At 33.1% G+C, this 26,106-nt stretch overlaps 1 protein-coding gene across 1 annotated transcript; it reads right to left on the bottom strand.

Moving 5' to 3' along the window:
* Positions 1–2,790: 2,790 nt before the first annotated feature.
* On the bottom strand, positions 2,791–4,101 carry LOC115951857 (zinc finger protein 10-like). Its single transcript, XM_031068988.1, has 3 exons — positions 3,196–4,101; positions 2,955–3,035; positions 2,791–2,871 (listed from the first exon to the last, which is right to left on the bottom strand). The coding sequence occupies exons 1-3, from the start codon at positions 4,099–4,101 to the stop codon at positions 2,791–2,793; spliced, it is 1,068 nt and encodes a 355-aa protein (XP_030924848.1).
* Between the last annotated feature and the right edge of the window lie 22,005 nt (positions 4,102–26,106).

The raw sequence follows: 26,106 nt of genomic DNA, 5'->3' as shown, positions 1-26,106 counted from the left end.
TTTTTTCACTGTTACTAACATGCACATTCATGTTGTTTTGGTTTTATTATTATTATTTTTTTATCTCACTTTTTCCTTTTTCTTTCTTTTGTTTTTACCACTTTCCTTCTCTCTCTCTCTCTCTCTCTCTCTCTCTTTTTTTTTTTTTTTTCCCCACCAGTTTTAGGATCTGGCTTGTGCCTTTAAAATAATAATTTAAAAAAAGTGAAATGTCCATACATAAATTTTAAAATAAATAAATGTGTATAAAAAATTGTATTGCCTTTTGTTTTATTTAATAGAGACATAATTGTAAATTTATATTAACTTCATTTTTTATAGTTTTCTGTCTTTCTACTTTTTTATCCTCCCAACCAAACACATATAAGAGAAAACTAAATCTTTTTTATTCTCCTACTTTTTTATCTATTTCTTATTTTCTATCCTCCCATTTTTCTACTCCTCTAACCAAACAGACCCTAAGTAAAGTTTAAATAGCATCAAGACTTTGGAAAATTAATTAAGAAATAAATTTTAGGTTCAAGAACTGAACTTGGGCCTCATGTATCTAAGTGAACTCTTTCTTTTGGGGAAGCTAGAAGTAAGAAGAATTGAAGAAAAAATAGATAGTTGTGATTAAAAATGGGTCCTTTTATTTAATTATTTTATATTTATGCCTATACACTAACGTGATAACCTGAGAAATATAGTGAAAGTAATGGCACATGTATTTAACTTCAATTAGTAACATATTTAAGTTAGGGGTGATCAATTAGGGTAATTAATCCACCCGATCGATCCAATCCGACTCGAAGGGTTAAGAATGGGCAGACAGGTAATGAGTAGCCATCAATAAAATCCAAGTTTTCTATTGGATTACAGGTTTGGGAAAAGTTACTCAAAAATCCAACCCGACCGATATTTTAACACATTTAACTTTTTAACTCTACCACTTGTATCACAATATTCTTATAGGACATCTAGATTATGTTAGAATAGAAAATTGGAATCACTCAGCCAAAATCTAAGTGCTCATCTGAGATAGAGATGTAGTTGGATTCAACAGAATGATCAGTCGGCAACAAGTCAAAAAGTCCCTGCTCGGTATGATCAAATCAAGTCACAAGTTAAAACCCAAGTTCGATTTACCCTTGAACACCCCTAATTTCTACAAACTTGTAGCATGATTTAATGCTGCAAAATTGATATATACACACACATACAAACTTATGAGAGAGAAAGAGAGAGAGAGAGTATAATATTCCAGCTTGGAAGTGAGCTCGTGAGAGAGTACACTCCCTCCCATGCAAAATATACCCTTAGTTGTCAAAACAATTATAAACAACGACTCCCCAAACAACCAACCTTTTACTCTGGCTATCCTTCAAAAATTCTTATTCTTTAAACAATAATTTGGAATTAACAAAATGCTCTAAACAAAGAAACGCCACAGAAGCTGAGAATAATATCCATTCCCTCACTCAATTCTATATTAACTGCCTCAAAAAGAAAAAAAGAAGCGACATGGATGGCCATGTGCAACCTCTGCCATTACTGCCTCTCAAAAATTCATTTAAACGTCTCTGTATATCCAACTCATAACCTTAAAGAAGACAAAGGTCAATCAATCACTCTTTTAAATCTTTACACAGATGTAGTACTTCGTAGAAGCCAAAGCAAACAATCCCACCTTCCCTAATATATACCATTCTTTCCCAATCACATGCATCGTAGAAAAAGCCAAAGAACCACATCGAAAAATCCCCCCAAAAATCATTAAAACAATCTTCAATTATTGGGTTTTTTTTGTAAGGAAGTCTTCCATAAAAAATCTATTAAAAGAAAAGAGAAAACGACCCAGAATGATCGCTTTGCATCTTGATTGATTTTAGGTACTTCACTTAGACTTAGGGTTAGGGTTTATAGGGGATGATTTGGAATTCTTTTCACATTCTTCCCTACTTTTAGGCATGTAGGTTTTGTCACTGAGAGAGAGAGAGAGAGAGTTATATCTAACTAAATCATACATACGGAGAAAGAAAGAAACAAAAGATGCGTAGATAGCGCTAACAGTCGTGATGCCATAATATTCTCTTTGAGATTAAATAAGGACAATTATAATATCATATTTAATACTTAATTGATTTGATTCCCGGAGTTGGTGGCAATTTTGGAACGATTGAGAAGAGGTTGGAGAGAGAAAAGTGAGGAAGAGAACACAAGCAAGTGGATTTATGTGGAGGGAAATACTAAAACAGTAAAAGATCTGATTATGATGATAATAATACAAGAGAAAAGGGAATCGATGTTGGGATATATCTGGCTCTATGTGACTTTGAAAAACATAATCTGTATGTTTTGTGGATTAGTTTTAATTGTGTGTCTGATGGGATGTCAGCTAGGTATTGAATAGGAAAAAGAGCTCACGATATTCCATGCAGTTTTTAGTCAGTTCCTTCACCCCCTTAAACCCCAACACAATATAATCTAATATTATCACCTAAACTTCCAATTTATCTCTTTCTGAATCTCTCAAAAAATAAAAAAAACACTCACGCACACACACACCTACTCATACATCCCATCTTAACCTAGTTGCTGGATATGCTTTCATCTGTGAGAGTTTTAAAATTGTACCACTGTGTCACATAATTGCAGATGTTCAGTGATAATATAATTTTTTCTGTGAAGTTGGCAATCAGATTAGAAGAACTAAACAAGGTAATGACTTAATTGATAGAAACAAAGAAATACCTGTGAAACCCTAAATCTAACATCACATGGTATGGATTGGAAATTCATGAAAATATACTAATCATTCTGTATAATAAAACGGCCGGCAACAAAACTAGTGTAGACATTCCAAGATATACACCTCTGTAAAAGAATCCACTGAAACAAACAAAAAACATAATGTTATCTTTAGTATGATTAAGCAAAAGCTGATATTTCTATCCAAAAAATAAAAAAGGTACAAGCTGATATGTATCATTATCATACTTCTTTTGGTGAAGTTTTAATGCTTTATGTGATATACATCTTGTTATTGTTACACCCTGCAAATTCATAAGATCTCATAGATAGCCAGTTGATCGACCAAGCAAAGATGCCTTGAACTTTAGATCAAAGCGAAAATAGAAAAAAGACAAAGCGGGAAATTAAACAACAGAAATTTTATCATCATCTTAGCACTCAGTTTCAACAATTATACTTTACCAGAGGCCGGTCGCCAAGCCTGAGTTCAAGATCCAAGTCCTCTATGGAGTTGGGGCTGACTTCAAGTACCTTTGATTGCACATGTTGTCTATCAACTGATCTTGGCTTTAGGAAGAAAGGTAACGAGGATGGCTCAGTTCTCCTTCTCTTGCAATTATCAGCGGTCTCATCCTTACCACTCGACACAGTTGGATGAGTTCGACGGACAACCAAATTCAAGCTCACAGATAAATCAGTTGTGACATAATCTCCCTTAGCCCTATGCCTTGAATCTACAAATCTTGAATTTTTCTCTTCTTCAGTTTTCAGATCGGAAACACAATAATATTTGTCAGCAACCAAATTTGACCAAGATGGAGAGGAAGAAATGGGAGACCTCTTTTGGTGTTCTTGGACAATAGGAGAAGAATGAGGATTGATAAAGCTTTTTGCACTACAATTTTCTTGAGTTGATGAAGCTGAAACCCTAGAAGGTGAGGCTGATGATACCATAATACCAGGATCGGAAGAATTAGGGTTAGGGTTATAAACCAAGGTACAAACCTGAGATGGGTGCTGAAACCCCAAAGATGTAAAGGAATTCTGGATGGGGTTGTGAAGATTTTGATGGTTAGGATGTTGAGTTTCATTGCAGGAACTTGGAGATTGCTTTAATCTAGCTCTATCCCTCCTGTGAACATTCATGTGACCACCTAAAGCTTGAGCTGACCGGAATTCCCTTCTGCAAAAACTGCAAGAATAAGAGCGTGGAGGCCATATACACCCACCAAGAGGTCCAGCTGCATCTTCTGCAAAAGCTTGTTCTTCCCAAGAATCATTGTATAAACGGTTCATCGGCGTTGCCGGAATATGAGGATTAAAACTGTGCTTCCTCTTCCCCCACATCAAATACTGTGCCTGTTCCATTGCACTTCAACTAGATAAGTATAGCACCAGCTGAAGTCCGAAAGAAAGAGGAGGAAAAGCTTAATGTAGAGCTAATGGAAGTCAGTCTATATCGTAGTTGGAGATTGAAAGCTACATGGAGTCTACAAGGCAAAGAGGGCTTAGATGGGTTGCTTAGGAGTTGTTTGGAAGGTGAAGTGGTGGGTACTCTACCTTGGTTGTCTTAGTGTAGCTACTTTTGGGGTTTTGTGGTTGGCTTCCAACACAGTCAGGCACTGAATTGTGTACTACAATTTTTTTTTCCCATTATTTATTTATCCCATTTTAAGTTTTTCTGAGACGACGGTGAAGCAAGTAAGCAACGGTTTAGAAAATCACTGGAGTGGGTCCTTCTGAGTCTACATGTAGGTCTAAGAGTACTTAAAGACAAACTGCAATAATCTGACTGAAATCTCCTCAAGAAAATCCGCACAAGAGGTGGTATGACTGTTTAACAGTGCACCATTTGTTGTCACATGTCACGTTGCAGGGCAGGCATGATTGTATTATCATTTTCCTGTGCATATAATCATTTTTATTTTCGGGAATATAAGTTTCTTAAGCTTAACAGTGTTTTTAGAGATTAATAAAACATTTAATCTTCCCATCATAAATCTCACTTACATCTTTTCTTAAGATAGTTCATAATAGTGCTTCTGGAATATTGACAGAAGCCGATTGGTTTGGAAAGGACAGCGTAGTCACAACCATAGCATCTAGAATAGCACATGGGGCATAGGGTCAATTTCCTCTGCGAGCTTTGATTGACATAAGAGGCAAAAGTTTGGCATGCGTGAATTTCGTTGCATATTATTAATGCAGATAAAATTTTGTTTTAAACTTTCTTTAGTTTTCCAATTAATAGGAAGTTTTTCTTGTTAAACTAAAGGAGAGAATAAGAGACAAATATTTTGCCCCAATGTAAAGAAAGTTCTATCATTCATCAATCTTATAACAACAACTACTAAGCCTTGGTCCAAAAAACTTATGGTAAGTTATGGATACTGAAGAAGCTAATATATCTGTCTTCAATCAAATTAATGAAGAAAATGTGAAGCCATTTTGCATTCTATTCACATGGTAGTGTTCTTTGATGGTGTAGTATGCCCTTGTACTAATGTAAAACTATTCGTTCTATTAGTTCAAAATAAACACCGGTCTTTTTTAGCGGGTCTTCTTGAGTTGCGAGTTCCGTTGCCCCTGTTTATGTCACCTTGCAATGCACAGGAAAAACAAGAGCTATAGTCCTATTATCAGAATTTTTAAGAGTCTTTCTTTCATCTAAAGGGACTTTAGTAATAAAGGATTTCCTGCATCAATTTTAGTGGGGAGACTAGTTAAACAGAGCATGACTCTAGTCAAAATTGATTACATTAGTTTGATAGACCCCAGAACAGAATATGTTACAAAGTTTCCGATAATTAAACACTTAAAACTTTAATTAGGTTATTAGGCACTACACATTGATCTAGCCATTAATGTAAGGCATATTTTGTGTATTTCTACGTGTCTTTGTACAAAAGAGGAGAGGAAAGTATCCAAAAAAAAAAAAAAAAAGAGGAGAGGAAGAAGTACATTTAGCCAGCCGGATGGGTACAAACATGAAATATTCTTCAAGCGTGTATGTTAAATAATTTTGTTGCGCTAATTAGAAGGAATTATTTAGCGATACAATTTAAAACCAGCAGAATTGATTTTTAATTGAACTTCCATAATTTGGTAGACAAACACAATAATTTTTAATTTTGTTTTGAGTTACCTTAATGTTGATGAGTTGATTCCATAAGCTCTAATAAAAAATAATTTTTAAATAATTAAAAAAAAAATACCCATTCTGATAGAAAGATGATGTGTCATGTGTGTGTGTCTCTCTCTCTATAGAGAGAGAGAGAGAACAAAACAAAAATGAAGGGACTGAAGAATGGAATGGAACAGCGGTCAAAGTGCATGAACAATAAAGTATAAACATATATCTGGCATGTGTTATGCTGCAAAGCAGGGAATAGTATTAGGAGCGGGTTGGCTGCAATCCTGGAATATGATGCTCCTGTTAACCGCCCATCCTAACGTTACCTTACCAAGAGAGAAGAGAAGAAGAATCACTGCTACATGTATGTTTCGGGAGATGAGAGAAATGACAATATCAATATGTAATAAATGAAAATATTGAAAGGTTATCTATAATACAAAAGAAACAATAGTGTATTAATTGCCGGTATGTAATAAAATGAAAATATTAAAGGTCACTTGTACAATAAAATGTACTATATCTATTTGTCAAAAAAAAAAAAAAAATTATTCTCTTTCCAAATATTGTTTATGGGTCATGTTAAAAGAAGTGCTACAATTTTTTTTTTTTTTTTTTTACAAAATAGAAATTCTACTCTACCTTAATTTTAATGTATATATGTGTGAAGTTTTTTCTTGAAAACTTGAATCCTAACCCTTGTCTTTCATACCCTACAAGCACTTATACTTGTAGAATGACCATCGCGCCAAAGGTACGTAGTGGGGCTTAGGGTAATGGTTAGTAAATCATAATAAAAATGTTTTGACACTACTTTTGTGGGAAATATAAAAAGAAATTGTCAACAACATTTATTATTTGAGATTAAATTATGTACAAATGTGGTGTAAAACTCATATTTTACCATTTCAATCCCAACATGCCAAATCATCTTATCACATATTGGATGGTATAAAATATAAGTTTTACATCCTATCCTTACCAAATTTGGACTCTGATTATTTTATCATTCTTCCAATAAAATGTTTCTAAAAATAGCTCCTAAACTAATGTCCGGCATTGGTTAACATTTTCCATTCTTTATTATGTTAAAGTAGTTAGGTTGAAGTTAAATGCTTAGATGAAGATACGGGTGGTGAAAACTTGTTGCGCATGACCCAATAGAAGGGGTCTGGACTATACCAAAACAATCTATGTAAACTATAACCAAGAAAGACACATTGAGTGGAACAATGTTTAAGTTTGTGAGAACTACAAGGGTGTAAATTTGGCCAACAAGCACAACCAAAAGCTCTCCATATAGTGTAATCAGGAGATGTTTGAAAAGTTTTTAACAAGAAAAGAGATTATTACCGATTGGTGTGAGAAGATGATTGATTAAGTAACATGTAGTTCGAAAGCCATCATCTCAAAAAACGAAGAGGGACATTGGCACGATGAAGTAAAGCAAGACTTGTTTTCGCTAAATGTCAATATTTGCGCTCGATGGCACCATTTTGTTTGTGTGTACGAGAACAAGAGACACAACAATAAACAACATTTGTAAAGAGCAATATCTCCACCCCAATCAGATTGAATAGCTTTAATCCTAAAATTAGAATAGCATTCAACATACTCTTGAAATTTAGAAAAAAAAAGAAAGTAATTTATTTTTACATTTTTACAGGTTATAGGTGGGGGAAACAGTGCCCCCCCCATCAATTTTATGATTGGGTCAAACCCGCATGAACCAATGGTGTTGTGTTGATATCTCTCAAAATAGTCCTTCGAATGATGATACCTTCTGCCTTAGCTCAGGGGGTTTTACATGAAATCACCACTTATTTAAAAAAATAATAATAAAAAAATAAAAAAAAGCCCTTGTGAAAATTCATCATTTTATTAATTGAAAAATTGTATTCCATTTGAAAAATAACCGGAATGTTATATGGCTAAGTTACAAGGTAAAAAAGGGTTAGGCACCTACCTTGTCCGGTAAAATCAGTCTTCTAGATTATGTGACCAACGGTCTTGTTATATCATCCAAGCAAACAACATGTTATAGGCATCCAAACATGTAATTCAAGATTAAAATGAGTGCTTGTGTGTGCATAATGGAAAAACCTAATTCTAGCATATAATCACATAATTTTAGATTGAACATTGAAACATGGTGGTTGTGTGTGATTGGAGTAAACCCTAACCTATGATTGGTATTCAACGCGAAGTTCATGAGCTAAGAGATGCCCATATAAGTCCTCAATAGAAAGGGGATCAAAATGTATGTTGACGGAAGTGATGTGATGAATGGAGTCATACTCAAAACCAAGGCTGACCAATAGGAAGGAAACAAGCTCAAAGTCATTGAGTAGTTGATCAAAAACAACAAGGGTGTTAGCATGACTTGTTAGTTTATGATATTATTAGCTATAAAGCTAGTAATGAATATGCATAGTTCGTGATTGAGACTAAGATGTGAACATCCGCTCTAAAGCTAGCACCTCATGAGGTTTTGCACATTTCTCACATGTGCAATAATTATGTCGGAAATGGAGGAGATGATGGCACCGAGAATCATTTGATTTGAAAATTCCAGGTCTTAAACTTTGGAATTAGAAGGACATGAGTTTCACCATTTGGCTGAGTGGTGAAAACTTGCTGTGGAAAATTGGAAATGGAGTTGCCATTAAAAAAACCATAAATATATTATCCCTTCAAGTAAGGAACACTTCGTGCCTTCCACAGAAGATAATTGTCAGGGCTTTTTATTTTTATTTTTATTTTTATTTTTTTTATGAACTGGCTACTCTGTTTATATAACTCAATATTGTTGATTACAATTTGCAACTTTGATAACTACTACACAAATAGTAAAATTTAAGTTCAAACAACAAGATCAACAAAGATAATTTCTCGTAGGATTTTGTTGTAGTTATCACTATCTTTTCTCTTTCACGGGATGGGAGTGTAATCCTTTATTCTTTGAATTTGGTGGTTGCAGTGTGCACATTATCCTTATCTTTTTCTTACATCAAAGACAATTTTGTTTCAGTGACCATTATGATTTTTTCGTTCAATTAGATTACTTAATTATTGGTCCATTCCAGTTGAATTAAAAGATTTTATTATTGGTCTATTTTAGTATACGATCACAAGGTTACCCCAAATTTTATATAAATAACACTATATTGCCTAATGATTAGAAAATAAAATTCAATCACAATCCTAAAATTAAATCCGTGTTAAGAGCATAAACTGGACCCCAACTATATAAATGGTAATAACAATTAGCTTTAATAACCATGAATCAATCAATTTCAATAATTAGCCTAAATCCACATTCACTAGAAAAAAAAAATAGAAATATCTATTCTAATCCATTGTATATATATACAATTGTTGACATTTCATTTTGCAACTCTCATTTAACCTAATTTGCATTTGCATTGTATATCATCATTATCTCACATCTCCAAAGCAAGACTGTAATTTTGGCGGTTTGATCTCCAAATATTTTTAATAAAACAAATCTTGAGGTCAATTAAATTGAAAATTCATGAACATTAATTGGACCACCAAATTAAAAGATATACAGGAAACAAGTTTTAATGGTAAGATAAACTTGCATAAATTAGATTCTAATCACAGGTGATTATGATCTCTTAATTCTAATTGGTATATTTTTAGTCAAAATTAAATTAAATGATACATAATATTCCTATTGGCTGAGGGTAGGGTTTATGGTAAGGTTGTATGCACCAAATTTAATCCAGGTCAAAGCATTTACTAATTCCTGACAGAATAGGAAAAAATTGATTAATTATATAATTAATTAATTAGTTTTTTGAATTAATTTGCTAATTGAGACTAAGTGTCAATCGGCACTTGGGTTAGAACCTCCAGATTTTCTTCCCTTTTCAATTCGACTTTCTCCCCACACAATTTGACCTTGATTCCTACGCTTTTTGCTAGGAAAATCTAATTTTCCTGAGTCCCAAATTGCCCCAGAGACATAACACTAGCTCTCTCCCACTCCTAGTATAAATACGCCCCTTCACAAACACAAAAAAGATACACTAAATCCCTCTGAAACTCTAGAAATTTCAGATTTCTTCTCCCTCTTGGGGTGCTGCATGGCTTGAAGAGCTTTGAAGTGCTTTGCATATAGGTAAGGTTTCTAAACATCCTCTTTATTTTTATGTCTTAGTTATCTAGATTCAAGTATGTTTAGTTGCTAGGTCTTCCACATGTTCTTGTTTCATTAGCATGTTAGATCTAATTTGTTCTTAGTCTTTGCATGATTAGGGTTTTTCAATTTCAAATAACATGTTCACATGCCCTTAAAATTAGGATTTTTCAATTCCAATTAAAATATTCACATGCTCTTAGATTAGGGCTTGTCGCACATCACACACATATTCATAATCTCTTTCAATATCCAATATATACATGCCTAGAATAGGATTTCATCATGCTCTTAGATGTTTTTCTCTTTGTAATCACATGTTTTGGATGATATAAACTCTTGAATGATGTGATATGATCATTGACCACCAGAGTTTAGAGACTGGTTTTACCAAGCAAGTTGCATGCCTAACACCAATGTTTTAAACTCCATTCCATTCTAGCTGGAATATTCAATTTCAATGCTTAATCTAGTACATTTATCCCCTTGTTCCATTTCGGTTTAAATTTTGGTTTGTTATGAACTATTCCGGTGTTCCAAACGAATTTTGATTGTTTTGGTCTCTAAATTCCAACCTATTTTGGGACAATTAATGGGTATATTAAGGTTAGAGAAAATGACTTTTTGAATAATGACCAAGTTATGAATGAGTGAAGCTTACCCTTTAAAAAAATAGAAGGATGCCCTTACTTCACATATTTCTTATAAAGCCACTAAATACTCTCTCTCTCTCTCTCAAAAACAACATAGATGCCTATGTTGATCATTATTGATTACTAGCATGTAACTCCATGCAAACGCATGGATGCATTTAAAATTAAACAAAATTTTTATTATAAAAATATAAATAATTAGTCAAAAGTTTTTTTTTTAAGCATGTAACACATGCATTCATGCATACATATAGATAAATTTAAAATTAAACACAATTTTATCAGAAAATATAGATAATTAGTCAAATTATTTTTTTAAAGTAAACGTAATTAGTCACATATCAAAATTCTTACCTAAATTTAATACTACTTATGATCAATTTTTTTTCTCTAATTTTTAGTAAAATAGAACGTGTGGTGCTTTTTTTTTATGTGGTGATTTTTATTTTATTTATTTATTAAGAAACATATGGTGATTTTTATTGAGTATATCTAATTTTTTTTTGTTTTTTTATTTATTTTATAGTTCATTAATATTAAATTCTTAGTATTTTGCACTCATTAACTCACTTGTCACAAAAATTAAAAAACTTAAGTAGACAAATGACATAAACTTAAGTGGATAATTATGGTGCAGTTTTCACATAAATTTAGACACATGACGCAAAATTGGATTATAATTTCAAATTCTAATTCAATTTTCTCTAAGTTTTACCTATTAATATATATATATATATATATATAGATGACTTATAAATTTGAATTTTTTTTAGTTATATGATTATGTTTTTTATGATTTATTATACTGGACTCCTCGTTTTCTACACTAAATTAACTAATTTGGCACAAAATTTTAAAAATTTAGATTAGATGGGACACGTGTCGCAAAATTAAACTCTAATTGAAATTCAATTTTTATACTAAATTAACTCACTTGACTCAAAATTCTAAAATTTAGATTAGATGAGACACATGGTGCAAAATTAGACTCTAATTGAATTCCAATTTGAAATTTAATTGGATTTTCTCTCTGTTTTACCTATTATTATATATATAGATTACTATCCAAATTCCACCACTGCATTCAAATCCAATTTGGCTTCCAATAAAAAAAATCCAATATTTGGTCTCCATCAAGGCTTTTCAAATTTATATTAAAGTCTTTTAACTCAATTAGTTGACATCTCTTGGTATGTCCATAATAACATTAATTTTTAGTATATTCTAATAAATTAGTTAATTAATTATCTTTTAAGTATAATCAATAATAAAAATAAAAAAATAAAAGTAGCAGAGAACTCGAATGATGGCAATGACTACTTATTTCCCACAATCATAAATCCCCCCCCCCCCCCCCCCCTCCCCGCGGGGATTTTTGGTTAAAAATATTAGATTGCGAGATTACATGAGCCTTTTCTTTAAAATAAGCTTGCATAATCTCTTTCTCCATTAAAAATGAAAAAATAAAAAATAAAATAAAAAAGAAGAAGAAGAAGAAAGAATATAAGGGACTATTCACATCAAAAAGACAAAAGATGCATAATTATGCAATTCCTTTCTTGAACGTCTAGCTAATGCTTTTTTTTTTCACTTAAAATACAAATAATTTTCACCACCATCGAAGTTTTCAAGTAAAATTAATCTATGAAAATAAGCTTATCTAAACAAACTGTAAAATATAAATATATATATATATATATATATATATATATATTTTTTTTCAAATTCACATAAACTAATTATTGCTTTTGCATAAAGGCATAAAATCCTTTGTGGAAAATAATGTGCCAGAGAAGTTTTTTGTATATGTGGAAAATAATTGTATATTTCAAGTTAATTATTATGATGATGCCTCAATGATGATAGCAAAAACTCACTTTTAATTATCGTCACCATCATTATTATTCTTATTATTATATTTAGTGTTATTGTTATAAGAATATATTTGCCAAATTATTGGAGAGAAACAAAACTAAATTTTGTATTAAAAAAAGGGCTTATATGTTATATCTATATTAAAAAAATACATAATATAGTATTTCTCTATTTTAAAAAATCTTAGCAATTCATTTTCCAATAAGGGTTATAAGGAGATCAAAGAAAACAACGCTTTCAATAAAGCATCATTAATGCCTCCATTGATCGCAATTTATTGTTGCTTTAAAAAAAACATTCTTCACCACTATCAAACCCCATTAACATTTTTTTTCAACATTATTTCTTCTCAAATCAACAAATTTATTCTACTTTTACCCTACTAATACTAATATGTCTAGTTACCACAATAATAGAATTTTTTTTAAAAAAAAGAAAAGAAAAGTTATATTCAATAATAACTTTGTTATAATATGTATAATAACTCTCTTTGGTTGATTATATTCATCAATTGTTCCAACAATTTAGTCTAGAAATAATAACTTTACTAGAAAAACTCAAGAACATTGCATACCCTAGAGGCAATACTATGGCAAAAGTAATATCTAACAAGACTACCACATTTCACTGGAAAGATTATCCTATTCTAATAATAAGAAGATTCAAGAATAGACTTATAAAAGAGTTAGAAATTAAATATCAATCTAGCAAAACAATTATGAAAAAGAGAACAATTGATTTCAATTATCAAAACATGAAAAACATGCTTGGATTGAATAGTGGACAACTTACAACATTGGAGATTCACCCCTTACCCTAGCCTAGGTTCTAAAGCTTCCATAGAAAATAAAAAGTCTCAAAAATTACTAAAAAATAAGGTTTCCCAGCAGCCAAAAACATGGCTGCCCTTGTAACACTTTAATATTTATAACATTTAGAACCCTAAAACACATGCTCCCCAAGAAGGAAAACATAAAATGTCAATTCCTATTTTTAAATAGTGGGTCAACTTTCAGGTTGGTTTTGGCTTTGAATAAGGTAGATTTTGAAGTTTTGTTAAACTATAATGTTTTAGATTTTCAAATCCTCTTTCCGTAGCTATAAGAATCAAGTCAATCCGATATCGGAGTAAAAGAATATGGCCAAAATACCAAAACTAGTCAGAATATTTCCATGCCAGGATTTTTTCCATCTTTGGCTCAAACGATTTTTTTTTTCCTTTTTATGTTTCCACAATCTTTGACTCATTAAATTTTTCAAAAGCCACTTCTCAATTGATTTTCACCCTTAAATTCTCTTAGCTTTATGTCTACATACTTACGCTCTGTTTCTTTCAGTATTAAAGTTTTCTGGAAAATAGTTCATTTTTCAAAGAGCATTTTCTAGAAAACTGTCTCATTTTCCAGTGTTTGGTAACAACCTTGAAAATGAGTTTGAGAATGTTTTCTGGTGTTTGGTATGCAATTTTTTTTAAAAATATTTCTTGTATAATTTAAAATATGTATATTATGTAAACTAACTAATGTAATCATTATAAATAAAAAACCAAGAACGAATTTGGTTTTCATACTAAAATTTTGACAATAGATACAATCAAAATTAATTAGTTGTCAAATTTTCATGATCTCTACCACTCATCTTGCTCATATATATAGATAGTAACGTACGTACACATACACACACATATCAACCATTTGTCTATATATATATATAAATTTAACAGGAGAATACATTTTCAATAAATATAAAGAACAATAACTTTTAATTGTCTACTCTTTTTGTTGGTATACTAATTAATTGTCTACTATGGTCAACCACAAGTCTTCAATATTACTCTAAATTATATATTTACATAATGTATTGTATAATATATTATCATTATATAGTATCTGCCAACAAAAAAAGTATTTGCCAACAAATGCAATTCTCCTAAACAATTATCATTCATTATATAACAATATTATTAGTTCGCGGTAAAGATTGTCCCATGTAAAAGCAATTTAGAGCAATGTAGGTACTATGTTTAAAATTTTCATCTTTTACTTCATCCATTCTTTCTTCTTCTTCTTTTTTCATTCTTATTTTATTTTTTTGCACTTTATGTATGAAAAAGAAGTAACTTCTGCCTGGAATCCATCAAACCAAAAATTTCTTAGAGAAAAAAGAAAATCGAGCTTGAAATTCAAAACAAAGAATTGAGATTTTGGTAGAGAGGAATGAAATAATTACCACTGCAAATTTGTTCTCCTTTGCAAGTCGGAGCTATTGACCGATCAATGAAAGAAAAAAAAAATCTAATCAAAGAATTGTGTTATAGAGGGGAAGGGAAATATGGAGAAAAGAGAGAAGAGAGACAGTTAGAGAGAGAAAGATCTGTGGGAAGAGGAGAGACTAGAGTTAGTGACAGTGAGGGTGTGAGGAGAGAAAAAGTGAGAAAACTTACCATGAGAGAGAGAAGGCGCCAAAAAATTATGTTTCCAACGGCTATAGACAAAGATAATATTTATAAGAGATGCAACACGTGAGAGACAGATTGTTTTCCAAAAATAAATTTTGGAAAACAACCTATAGAAAATAAGCCTTATTTTTATTAAGGTTTTCCATTGACTAAAGATAGTTTTCCAATGACCAAGTTTTTTTTGTGCTACCCAAACACTGGAAAATGTGGAAAATTATCTTTACAAAAAGTTTTCCAGCAAAACAAACAAAGCGTTAACTTATTAGTTTTAATCTCCTATAAGGAAAAAATACACATAATGAGTATATTTATGAGAAAACTTGCAAACTCTCATTTACGTGTAAGTGTCTAAATAAACAAAAAATAGATGTGATAATGCCTACCAAAACTAGAGTAATATTGTACTTTTAATCTATTATCAATTTCATTCACAAGACAAGGATTTCATATAACCATGGATGATATGAAAGATACATTGGATAAATTATACATATAATGAGAGGCGAAATTTGTTGCCCATAATGTAGTTAAATAGCCACTTTTGAGTAATCATGAGTGAATGATTGACATCTCTTCTATTCAAGATTTTTGTCTAGGAATGTCATGGAAAGAGAATGGTGTAACCCCCCCTATGTGTATGTGGGAGTTGGATTCAAGTTACACCTAATGTAACTCTAAGCAATATTACATTACCCAATAACTTGTTATAGAATTTATATTTTGAAAATCCCACTATTAAATTACGTACATGTTATATATATTTTTAATATTCATGCTAATTTTCATATCAATTGGATGTTATTTGCCATTCAATAAATATATATATATATATATATATATCTATATCCTAATGGTTGTACTTTATTAATAATGTTAAATTTGGGTCAAGCCCTCCTTTTTTTTACCTAGTACCACGTTAGATCCATTTGTCTAGCACGACTTGGCAGTTGGCCTTCCTGCGATTCATTTGTTCTTTTTTGGTCCGCATGCATGTACTGCTCGGGGGTTGCACTTGCAAGACGTGATGTTTTGAAGGTGACATTATCAGCAGAGCTTTTAATAATATGAAACCTAGCCTATCAGCTTTTTGCCACATTGTGGAAATTAACGTGCAACATGAAGCCCTTTCCGTAGGAAGGCATATTTCAAATTTTTTTGGTAATTAATTTAACGTGTTTTGTTATGAGACATTCATCAATAAAATCACAATATTTTCTCTCCAAAAAAAAGGGGAAAAAAAAAACACTCTACTTTTTTTTTTAAGAAAGAAAACACCCTAACTTAGTAACTTAGAACCATTTAATCCCACAATCAAAATGAAAACCCAACGAAAAAACATATGAATTGATAAAACATTAAGATGCGTACCTTGTTGTGGCTATATTTAGGAAGAAGCTTCTCAAGTCTCTCCTTTATTAAACAATTTCTTCTTTTAAAAACAAACCCTCAAAACCAAAACTAAGACATAACACAATACGTACCCGAACACTACCGAAACAGTTGAAAGTTACTTATAACTTGGTTTGACGCAATAACAAATGATTTGGAAGAGATAAATATTAGATATGAGTCAATAAAAAGGGTAACGTTTTCAAAAGTTAAGAGGTGAAACAAAAAAAATTTTGAAAGTTAATTATATAAGTATCAATGTTAAACCTCATATATAAGTATCAATGTTAAACCTCAGATTTTCTCCAACCATTTTCACAAAACCTCCAAATTGATAAACCCGAACTTCACAAATTTCACATGAACATACATGCTTGTTTGCGTGTGACAACTAGACAGACAAAATCGTGAGGGAATTAGGGCAAAATGTAAAAGAGAGTCAAGAGGGGCGAGCAACTAGGTTGAGGGAGAATGTATCTTGTGAACGATCACTCACAGGACTATGGATCCCACAAGTGGTGAGGATTATATATAGTCTTAGAACGGGCTCATAAGATAATTAGTCAGGCTGAGAAGAGTTTTGCCAAAATGTGGGCTAATCAACATTAATTGCTAATGGTGCACATCTTTAAAACTATATATATATATATATATATATATATATTTAAAGTTTAAATTTTTTTTAATTGGATTCAGGGACGTAGCTACCTTTTTTGGACTAGGGGGGACAATGCCCCCCCTCCCACCCCACCCCCCCATTTTTTTTTGTTTAAAAAATTATTATTATTATATATGTACTAATTTTAATAATTTTGTTCTATAAAATTACATTTTTTTCCCTTTAAACAATATAATTAATTCTTTTAAGAGTAATATTATACTCACAAATTTTTTTACAATATTTTTATAAACTATTTTAGTAGCAAATTTTTTTTGGTTCACACATGGGCCCACCACTCACATTATTTTTTTACTTACTAGTAACCACTTATTACATTAATAATTTATAAAAAAGTTTGTAGCGCTAGATTTTCCTCATTTTAGTGACTATAAAAAAATTTATAGATCTAAAATCTAAAACAAAATATACAAGACCAAAAAAAAATAGCTTAACAACAAAAATTACCCATAGTAAAACAAAAGAAAAAAATTAAGCTAAATAAACCAATTTGATTTAAAATAAACAACCCTGCCCTTTAAAAAATTCTAAAAAAAAATAATTTTGTTCTTACCATCACCAAAAAAAAAAAAAATCCCAGTAGCTAAATAGTAGCACTACACACAATTAACAATAAAACTACCCTCTTAACTCAAAGTTCTGACTCTATCCCTGATTGAGTTCAATATAGAAATTTTAAGAGCACAAGATCATATAAATCAAAAAAAAATATTTTTTAAATAAAAACCGAAAGTTTTGCCATCCCTATTACCCCCCGGTCCTAGTTTTCATTCTAATTTTTTAGTATAAATTACTTATCAGCGTGTGTTTTATTTATTTTCTTAATTTGACACCAATCAGAATATTTTTTTACTATCCCTATTGACACGACAGCTTCCTTGGTGCTTCCCTCGTAACCAAGAAAGATTTTTCAAACTGTGAAACTTTCTAGCTTCTAAAAAAAAAAAAAAAAAAGATAACTATCCTGTACTTTTCTTACCAATTACAATTATAAAATGGTTTTGGTGGTATCGCTAATGACATTTTGTTTGAATCTCATGCATTTTTTAAACATAATAATAAGGACAAATATAGGTGCTAGTGCAGCTGAAAATTTTATTTTAATGCCTATTTTGAAAGATACAGTTGCATCTTTAATGGACTAAATTCGTGCAGGTACAAATGTCCAGTAAATTACTCGACAAGATAATCCGTAGGTATCTTTCTATACTAATATGAAGTGAAATTTTCTTTTTCTTGCAATCAAACTTGGCCAAAAAAAAAACCTTGACGACAAAAATGTGGGCGCCTTGTTTTAGCTTATATAGGAGATGTTAGTTAGTTAAAAGTACTAATCAAGACCATTAATTCATCAAAGAAAAAATAATCTACATCATTAATCCTTTATTAATTATTATTTATCCGCTATTGGGCTATACAACATGGAGATAATAATTCTAAGATACTCTACTCAAGGCTGTAATATAATATATAACTTTGTTGCGTAACTGTATTTCGTGGTGTTTTTAATGGAGACATTTAAAGTTTTAATCCCTTCACATTCAACTATCAAATTGTTAAAGAAAGAACCACTGACGGATGTAGTACAACTGGTAGGTGACTGCTGTGGTTCACCACATCCCAGGTTCGATTTCTCATGAGAACTGTAATTGCAATTTCTAGAAGTCCCAGAAACCAATAGAACCTGGGGTGTGTGTGGGTTCGGAGTTTCCGAGCTCCAATTCGAGCTGGTGGTACCCATGGGCTTACCCAACTATACGTGGGACGTAGACAATGACTGCCACACGCGAGTCCCCTTTTCTTTTCTCAAAAAAAAAAAAAAAAAAAAAATTGTTAAAGAAAGAAATGTAAGGATACCATTTAATTCAAGAACTTGTACCTTGTCCCAACTCCCAACTATCAAATTATTATAGAAATGTAGGAATACCAATTAATTCAATACTTTTACCTTGTCATATACCGCCATAAATAAGTGCTTGGAGAGACTCCACTTAACCCAAAAGTTTAAACCATAGTTGTGGGGTATTTTTACCTCGCAAGCTTATTGTCCTCTTTGGGGAGCCAAGCCCACAAGGTTTTGTTTCTCGGCCTCGAGTATGGAAGTCCAGGATTTTCACCTCAGGCCAAGGGCTTTGCCTTGTAGCCATTTTGGCTTAACACCTTTGTCCCACATCGGTTGGAGATGCGCCCCACTCATGACTTATAAGCCCTTGGAGCAACCATGAGTATACCACTACTACACATGTAAAGAGATTTTAAAAATTATAAAAACAAAAGGAAAAAAAAAGTAAAAAAAAAAAAAAAAAAAAAAAAAGCTAAAGACTTTAACTTAAAGCAATAAACAAATAAAGCCCAAAAAATGTAAACAAAAGAAGAGAAAAGAAGGTTTAAGCAATAAATTATATAACATACAGTGATACACTCGTACCTACATGCTAATTGGCTTTGTAAAATTGAAAATTGCATTTTTATTTATTTATTTAGGTTTTCTCTTATTTAAGTTACCATATTATCACATATTAAATAGTAAAGAAATTAATGAGATTGACCTATTAATGTAATTTTACATAATTCACAAACTCAGTTGCATTATTAAAACCCAGCGAGTTTTAAGCAAACCATGTGATTCGGCTAGCTAGGATTTACCAGTTTTGACTGGGTCGTGTGCACATCTGATCCAATTGATGACTCAAATCAGTTTATGTGCTTGGTCACCGGGTTATCGATCCAATCGGCCAAGTTGGGTTGGGTTTAATAACACTTGTTTAAACCCATGAATTTAGTCCTAATTGTGTTATACTAATTCATTAAAATTTTTACTTTTTCTCCATGCAATACTTCCACTCACACATGTTTACTCAATGTCTTTATTTATTTATTTATTTTTGATAAGGTAAATTCCAGATTAGTTGTAATACAATAAAAGTTAATTGAGAGGGCCTGAGAACCCAGTCATAGGCTTATGATCACTTATATATGTATTGGGCTTATTTCTTGGATCCGTTTGGATACAGCTGAAAACTGAAAACTGAAACTGAAAACTGAAAAACACTGTAGCGAAATAATTTTTAAATGTGTGAATAGTATCGTGGGACCCATTTTTAATGAAAAAGTTGCTGAAAAGTGAAATTTGTGGGTCCGTGAACAGTACACGATGTGCTGTGATTGGTCCAAAAAAAATTTGAAAAGTCAAAGTTTGCGGCTACTGTTCATTGAACAGTGCATGAACAGTAGCCGCTTGTGGGAAAATCGCGTGAAAAAAAAAAAAAAAAAAAAAAAAAAAAAACTGAAAAACGCAAACGCGGATTGGGCAAAAAACGCCCAATCCAAACGCACTCCTTATGTATGGGATTAGTATCTCACTTCAAACCATTGCTCATAAAAACCGATAGTTTGCAGCTACGAATTCAAATATTTATTTTGTGTATTTATGCATGTTTATAATCATAATAAACAAGATGGTATTGGTTTGTATGGTTTGCACGGTATTAAGATTTTACTGATATTAATTACTACACAATTAAGAAATCTGTTCTAGCATGGGAAAATTCTTTTTGTTGCTTGCTTAAATGTCTTTAGCAAGACTTAATTAGGTACATCTATTTGACTGGCCTACTACGATTTTCTACTATATATATATATATATATATATATATATATAAACCAATATAAAACAGAGTAGCATTCAATATTAAAATTGGAGTACGATGGTCGGGGAGGAATTTGGTTGAATATCACTATCAAAGTACCAATACGTGTATTAAAAAACCTTCATTCTTTGGATAATAGCTTAAATTATAGTATGTCTCATTATGAAATCGAGAGGGTCCTCCCTGGTTGTGAAGGTTATAACTAAGTTCGACAGTGATTGATAATTATTTAGGAGTAACTAGTCTTCTAAGATAGCTAACACGGCAATGAAAGGAAATATTTAACCATGTTTCTTGTGTTTTTTTGTGATTTGTCAGCTTCTGCACACAACAAATGATCTTCATGAATATCGAATATGTTCACACTTCACACCAGATCTAAATTACAAGCTTTACGCGTGCTTGCTGATCCTTAATATTTATCATTAAAGCTCACTAGCATATAACCAATGCAATAAATGCATTTAAAATTAAACACAATTTTTATTATAAAAATATAAATAATTAGTCAAATTATTACCCAAAAAAAAACAATAGCATGTAACACAAGCATTAATGTACACGTATAGATACATTTAAAATTAAATACAATTTTTATCTAAAAATATAAATAATTAGCCAAATAATTTTTTTAAAGTAAACATAATTAGTTACATATTAAAATTCTTACCTAAATTTAATACTACTTATGATTTTTTTTTTCTTCTAATATTTGATGTAAGGACACGATTCGTGGCGGACCGTAACAGTGTCGGGTTCGCACGTAAAAAGGCCCCTAACAATATCATTTGTAGAGCGTGGGTTTGGAAGGCTAGGCCCTGGTTGACAGGCGGTGGGTTTTTCGCGGTGTTCGTACAAGTTTAAGTTTTCCTTCACTCCTGGAATCTTTCTCCTGGAGGTGGGCTGGGAAGCTCTGGTTTTTGGCCATTTTTCCCAACCCCCTCCTTTAGGTTACTTATTTTTCCTTTTATATTTGCCTGCGTTCATTGTCCTTCGTCCACGTATAGGGTCAACCTTTTCAAGATTGATACTTGTCCCATCAGCCCATATTCAAAGTCGTTGGGGGTGGTTGTAAAAGCCAAAGAATGCGACTCTGTCAGGTTCAGAGCATTGAATGGCAGTAAGGGCAGCTTTCCCTGGATATTTTAGATCTTTCTTCCAAGTTTCAGTCCTATACCGTTTTTACCCTTCTTTCAGGGGGGACTTTGGGTCTGCCGAGGACTAAGCTGTCCTCGGCGGTATCCATAGGCTATTTTGTCGAGTTTAGGCCATAGCCCTCCTCGGCTTGGGCCTTCGGATTCTCCCCGGGTAGATGGGCCTGGCCCATAAATCATTTGGGCCCCACAATAGCCCCTTAAAACCCGGCTGTCCAACCTCTTGGTTGGAAAGGGGGGTTTTGGTGATGCCGAATTTCTTCCTACGGCCCAATTAATTTGGCCTATTAATAATGCTGGCGGCTCTTCATCTGTCCAAGAAATGCACCGGTCTATGAGACAGTTTTTTGATTTCGCGCTTGATGCGTTCTTATCGTTTGGGTATCCCAAAACGTGCTTTTAATGACCACTATTTACGAGACTACTTTAATTCGACGGTTTATTTTGATGAGGTGGAGAAACGGAACCGGCATGTTTGTGTTGGCAGATTCCTTTGGAGATCTGAACCTATTAAATGTCTCCCGCTCCACCCTCTGTATAAGAAGGAAGGGAGGAGGTTATTGTTTTTGTAAAGAATTCCTTTTCATCCTTTTGAGATTTGAAATACTTGGCCTCCCCTAGGGTTCATTTTACCCACTGGTTTATAAACTAAATCGTGATACACTTTACCATAACAACGAGTGATGCAGGAGCCAAACCCCTCCCATAAACGCCATGTTCCAATAAAGCTCATTATGGCTCGATCGGGACAGGGATGGCGAAGACTCAAAATCAACCTCTTCCTTCTTTCAGTCAAAATCCGAAGCAGGGACTTGTCATGTCAAGTTTTCGGCGTGACTGAGTCGAGAACCCCTATCATCAGTACCAACCGCTCTCCTATGAGCATACCTAGTATGGCTCCAGTGTGTTGGGAGTCAGGATCGAGGTAGGGACTAAGTGTCTCTACTTCTTCCTCTCTTCCTTCATTGGGGCTATCCTCCGTCTCCCTTTCTTAGTCTTCCCAGCACCAGATCCATCCTAGTGCTTTCACTTCTCCCTCTTTTGCTCCTTTTTCTTTCTTTTCATCTCTTCTATCTTCTTCTCCTCCTTCTTTACTCATGTCCTCCATCTTCTTCATTCATCTCCCCCATCTTCTTCATTGATTTCTTCTTTACTATTTCCTTCTCCTTCATTTTTTCCTAAAGAAGGTTCCTATCGTAATATGAGCAGTATTGAGGCAGAGATTGGAGAGACCTTGAAAACGAGTTTAAAAGACGCCTGACAGTTTACTTATCTGTACTACGGATGTAATTGTTGCTTAAGCAGTTCACATTTTGTATAGGCTCGTTTGAGCCCCTCTTTGTACGTTGTAATAATTTTTCGTATTAATAAAAATTGTCGTTATTTTATTTCGCATGTTTTGTCTCTATGTCTTTTTTTTTTTTTTTTTTAAATTTACAAACGCTGCTCGGCACAATAATATAGTATCTAAATCAATGACGACTAAGACCAAAATACTTGATAATAAAAAGATGTCGCCATAACTTTAATAGAAATGCTTGGCACAATAAGGCCGACCAGTGAAAAGTAATACTTACCCCATGCTAGCCGAGGAGTAAAATGAAGGTTTGATACCGTGTGAGGAATAACCATTTGAAGATATATCACCCACCAAATGAACAGCCTTCTTATACGACTAAAAGCTGGGGTGTTCCACCACCTTCCTTACAACTTTATTGGTCTTAACCTTTTATGGTGTTTAAGCCGTGAATGAAGTGACCTGACATTTTTATCAAGTAACTCATCTTACGAAATTCAAACCTTTTCTTATCCAAGTATTTGGTTTCCCCATTGGCTTGGGTCCGAGGACCATACAAGGCCTTGGTTCTGTCCGAAACTTGTAATTTTTTCTTCTTTGTACTTGGTTTCCCCATAGGCTTGAGTCCGAGGACCATGCAAGGCCTTGGTTCTGTCCAAAACTTGTAATTTTTTCTTCTTTGTACTTGGTTTCCCCATAGGCTTGAGTCCGAGGACCATGCAAGGCCTTGGTTCTGTCCAAAACCTAGTTTTTCATCCAAGTAGTTGGTTTCCCCATAGGCTTGAGTCCGAGGACCATGCAATGCCTTGGTTCTGTCCAAACCTAGTTTTCCTCATCCAAGTAGTTGGTTTCCCCATAGGCTTGAGTCCGAGGACCATGCAATGCCTTGGTTCTGTCCAAAACCTAGTTTTCCTCATCCAGGTAGTTGGTTTCCCCATAGGCTTGAGTCCGTGGACCATGCAATGCCTTGATTCTGTCCAAAACCTAGTTTTCCTCATCCAGGTAGTTGGTTTCCCCATAGGCTTAAGTCCGTGGACCATGTAATGCCTTGGTTCTGTCCAAAACCTAGTTTTCCTCATCCAGGTAGTTGGTTTCCCCATAGGCTTGAGTCCGTGGACCATGTAATGCCTTGGTTCTGTCCAAAACCTAGTTTTCCTCATCCAGGTAGTTGGTTTCCCCATAGGCTTGAGTCCGTGGACCATGTAATGCCTTGGTTCTGTCCAAAACCTAGTTTTCTCTTTGTGTGGGATCTTGGCTTTAGGGGAGTTAGCTCCTCAGCCAAGCCCCTAGAGTTTATCCATACGATTAACGCTATCAAGTGCCTAGTTTGCTCTTTACGGGGGACCTTGGCTTTAAAAGAGTTAGCTCCTCAGCCAAGCCCCTAGTCAAGAAACGTAGCCCCTAGCAGAACTTTATACTAGAACTCTATAACTAACGGTTAGAAATAACGAAGAAACTCTATCGACCCACATCCTATACCAACATGCAAGCCTTTCCCACAGACGGCGCCAATTGTAAGGACACGATTCGTGGCGGACCGTAACAGTGTCGGGTTCGCAGGTAAAAAGGCCCCTAACAATATCATTTGTAGAACGTGGGTTTGGAAGGCTAGGCTCTGGTTGACAGGCGGTGGGTTTTTCGCGGTGTTCGTACAAGTTTAAGTTTTCCTTCACCCCTGGAGTCTTTCTCCCGGAGGTGGGCTGGGAAGCTCTGGTTTTTGGCCATTTTTCCCAACCCCCTCCTTTAGGTTACTTATTTTTCCTTTTATATTTGCCTGCGTTCATTGTCCTTCGTCCACGTATAGGGTCAACATTTCCAAGATTGATACTTGTCCCATCAGCCCATATTCAAAGTCGTTGGGGGTGATTGTAAAAGCCAAAGAATGCGGCTCTGTCAGGTTCAGAGTATTGAATGGCAGTAAGGGCAGCTTTCCCTGGATATTTTAGATCTTTCTTCCAAGTTTCAGTCCTATACCGTTTTTACCCTTCTTTCAGGGGGGGGACTTTGGGTCTGCCGAGGACTGAGCTGTCCTCGGCGGTATCCATAGACTATTTTGTCGAGCTTGGGCCATAGCCCTCCTCGGCTTGGGCCTTCGGATTCTCCCCGGGTAGATGGGCCTGGCCCATAAATCATTTGGGCCCCACATTTGATAAGATAGAATGTGTGGTCATTTTTGTTGTGTGGTCTTTTTTTTTTTTTTTTGATACAGTTGTGTGGTCATTTTTATTGAGTATATGTGATTTATTTATTTTTTGTTTAATTTTATAGTTCATTATTATTAGATTCTTAGTATTTTGCACTCTTTAAGTCACTTGACATAAAAATTAGAAAACTTAAGTGGACACATGATATAAACTTAAATGGATAATTATGGTGTGGGTCTTGCATAAATTTAGACACATAGCGCAAAATTATATTATAATTTCAAATTCTAATTCAACTTTCTCTAAGTTTTATCTATTAATATATATATATATATATATATATATATATGAACTTTTCTTTTTGTATAAAAAGAAAAAAAGGTATTTTAGGCCTTTCTTAAAACTATTTAACGTGGTGGTATTTGCATATGTTCAAAACTTAATAGTAAATAAATAAATTCTAAAATAAAATTATTAAAAAAAATAAGATAATCATTAAAAAGAAAAAAGTGGCATATATATGAGGTGTTGGAGATCAAAGAGATAAACAATGAAAAAAAAATTTAATGAAAGGCACAATAAAATCAATGTCAAACTATATTTTTTTTCTCATATGTAAGAGTTGCTAACCGGTTATTACAAATTTGTCCACATAATATAACTAAGCTAAATAGGTATCACAAATAGCAATATTGTGGGAGAAACTCACAGAATTCTAGTGTTCCAAGAGAAAACAATGTTGCATTGTTAATGAGAGTTTTAAACTATATATATAT

This window comes from Quercus lobata, chromosome 7, assembly GCF_001633185.2.
Source record: "Quercus lobata isolate SW786 chromosome 7, ValleyOak3.0 Primary Assembly, whole genome shotgun sequence".
Taxonomy (NCBI): domain Eukaryota; kingdom Viridiplantae; phylum Streptophyta; class Magnoliopsida; order Fagales; family Fagaceae; genus Quercus; species Quercus lobata.
Note: the sequence above shows the minus strand (reverse complement) of the source record. Positions and strands in the feature narration are given on the sequence as shown.

Coding starts and splice junctions, on each gene's coding strand:
- LOC115951857 (XM_031068988.1), bottom strand. CDS start 4,101: ATGGAACAGGCACAGTATTTGATGTGGGGGAAGAGGAAGCACAGTTTT. Junction 3,036..3,195: donor GGCTTGGCGACCGGCCTCTG/GTAAAGTATAAT, acceptor ATGAATTTGCAG/GGTGTAACAATAACAAGATG. Junction 2,872..2,954: donor ATAATGATACATATCAGCTT/GTACCTTTTTTA, acceptor TGTTTGTTTCAG/TGGATTCTTTTACAGAGGTG.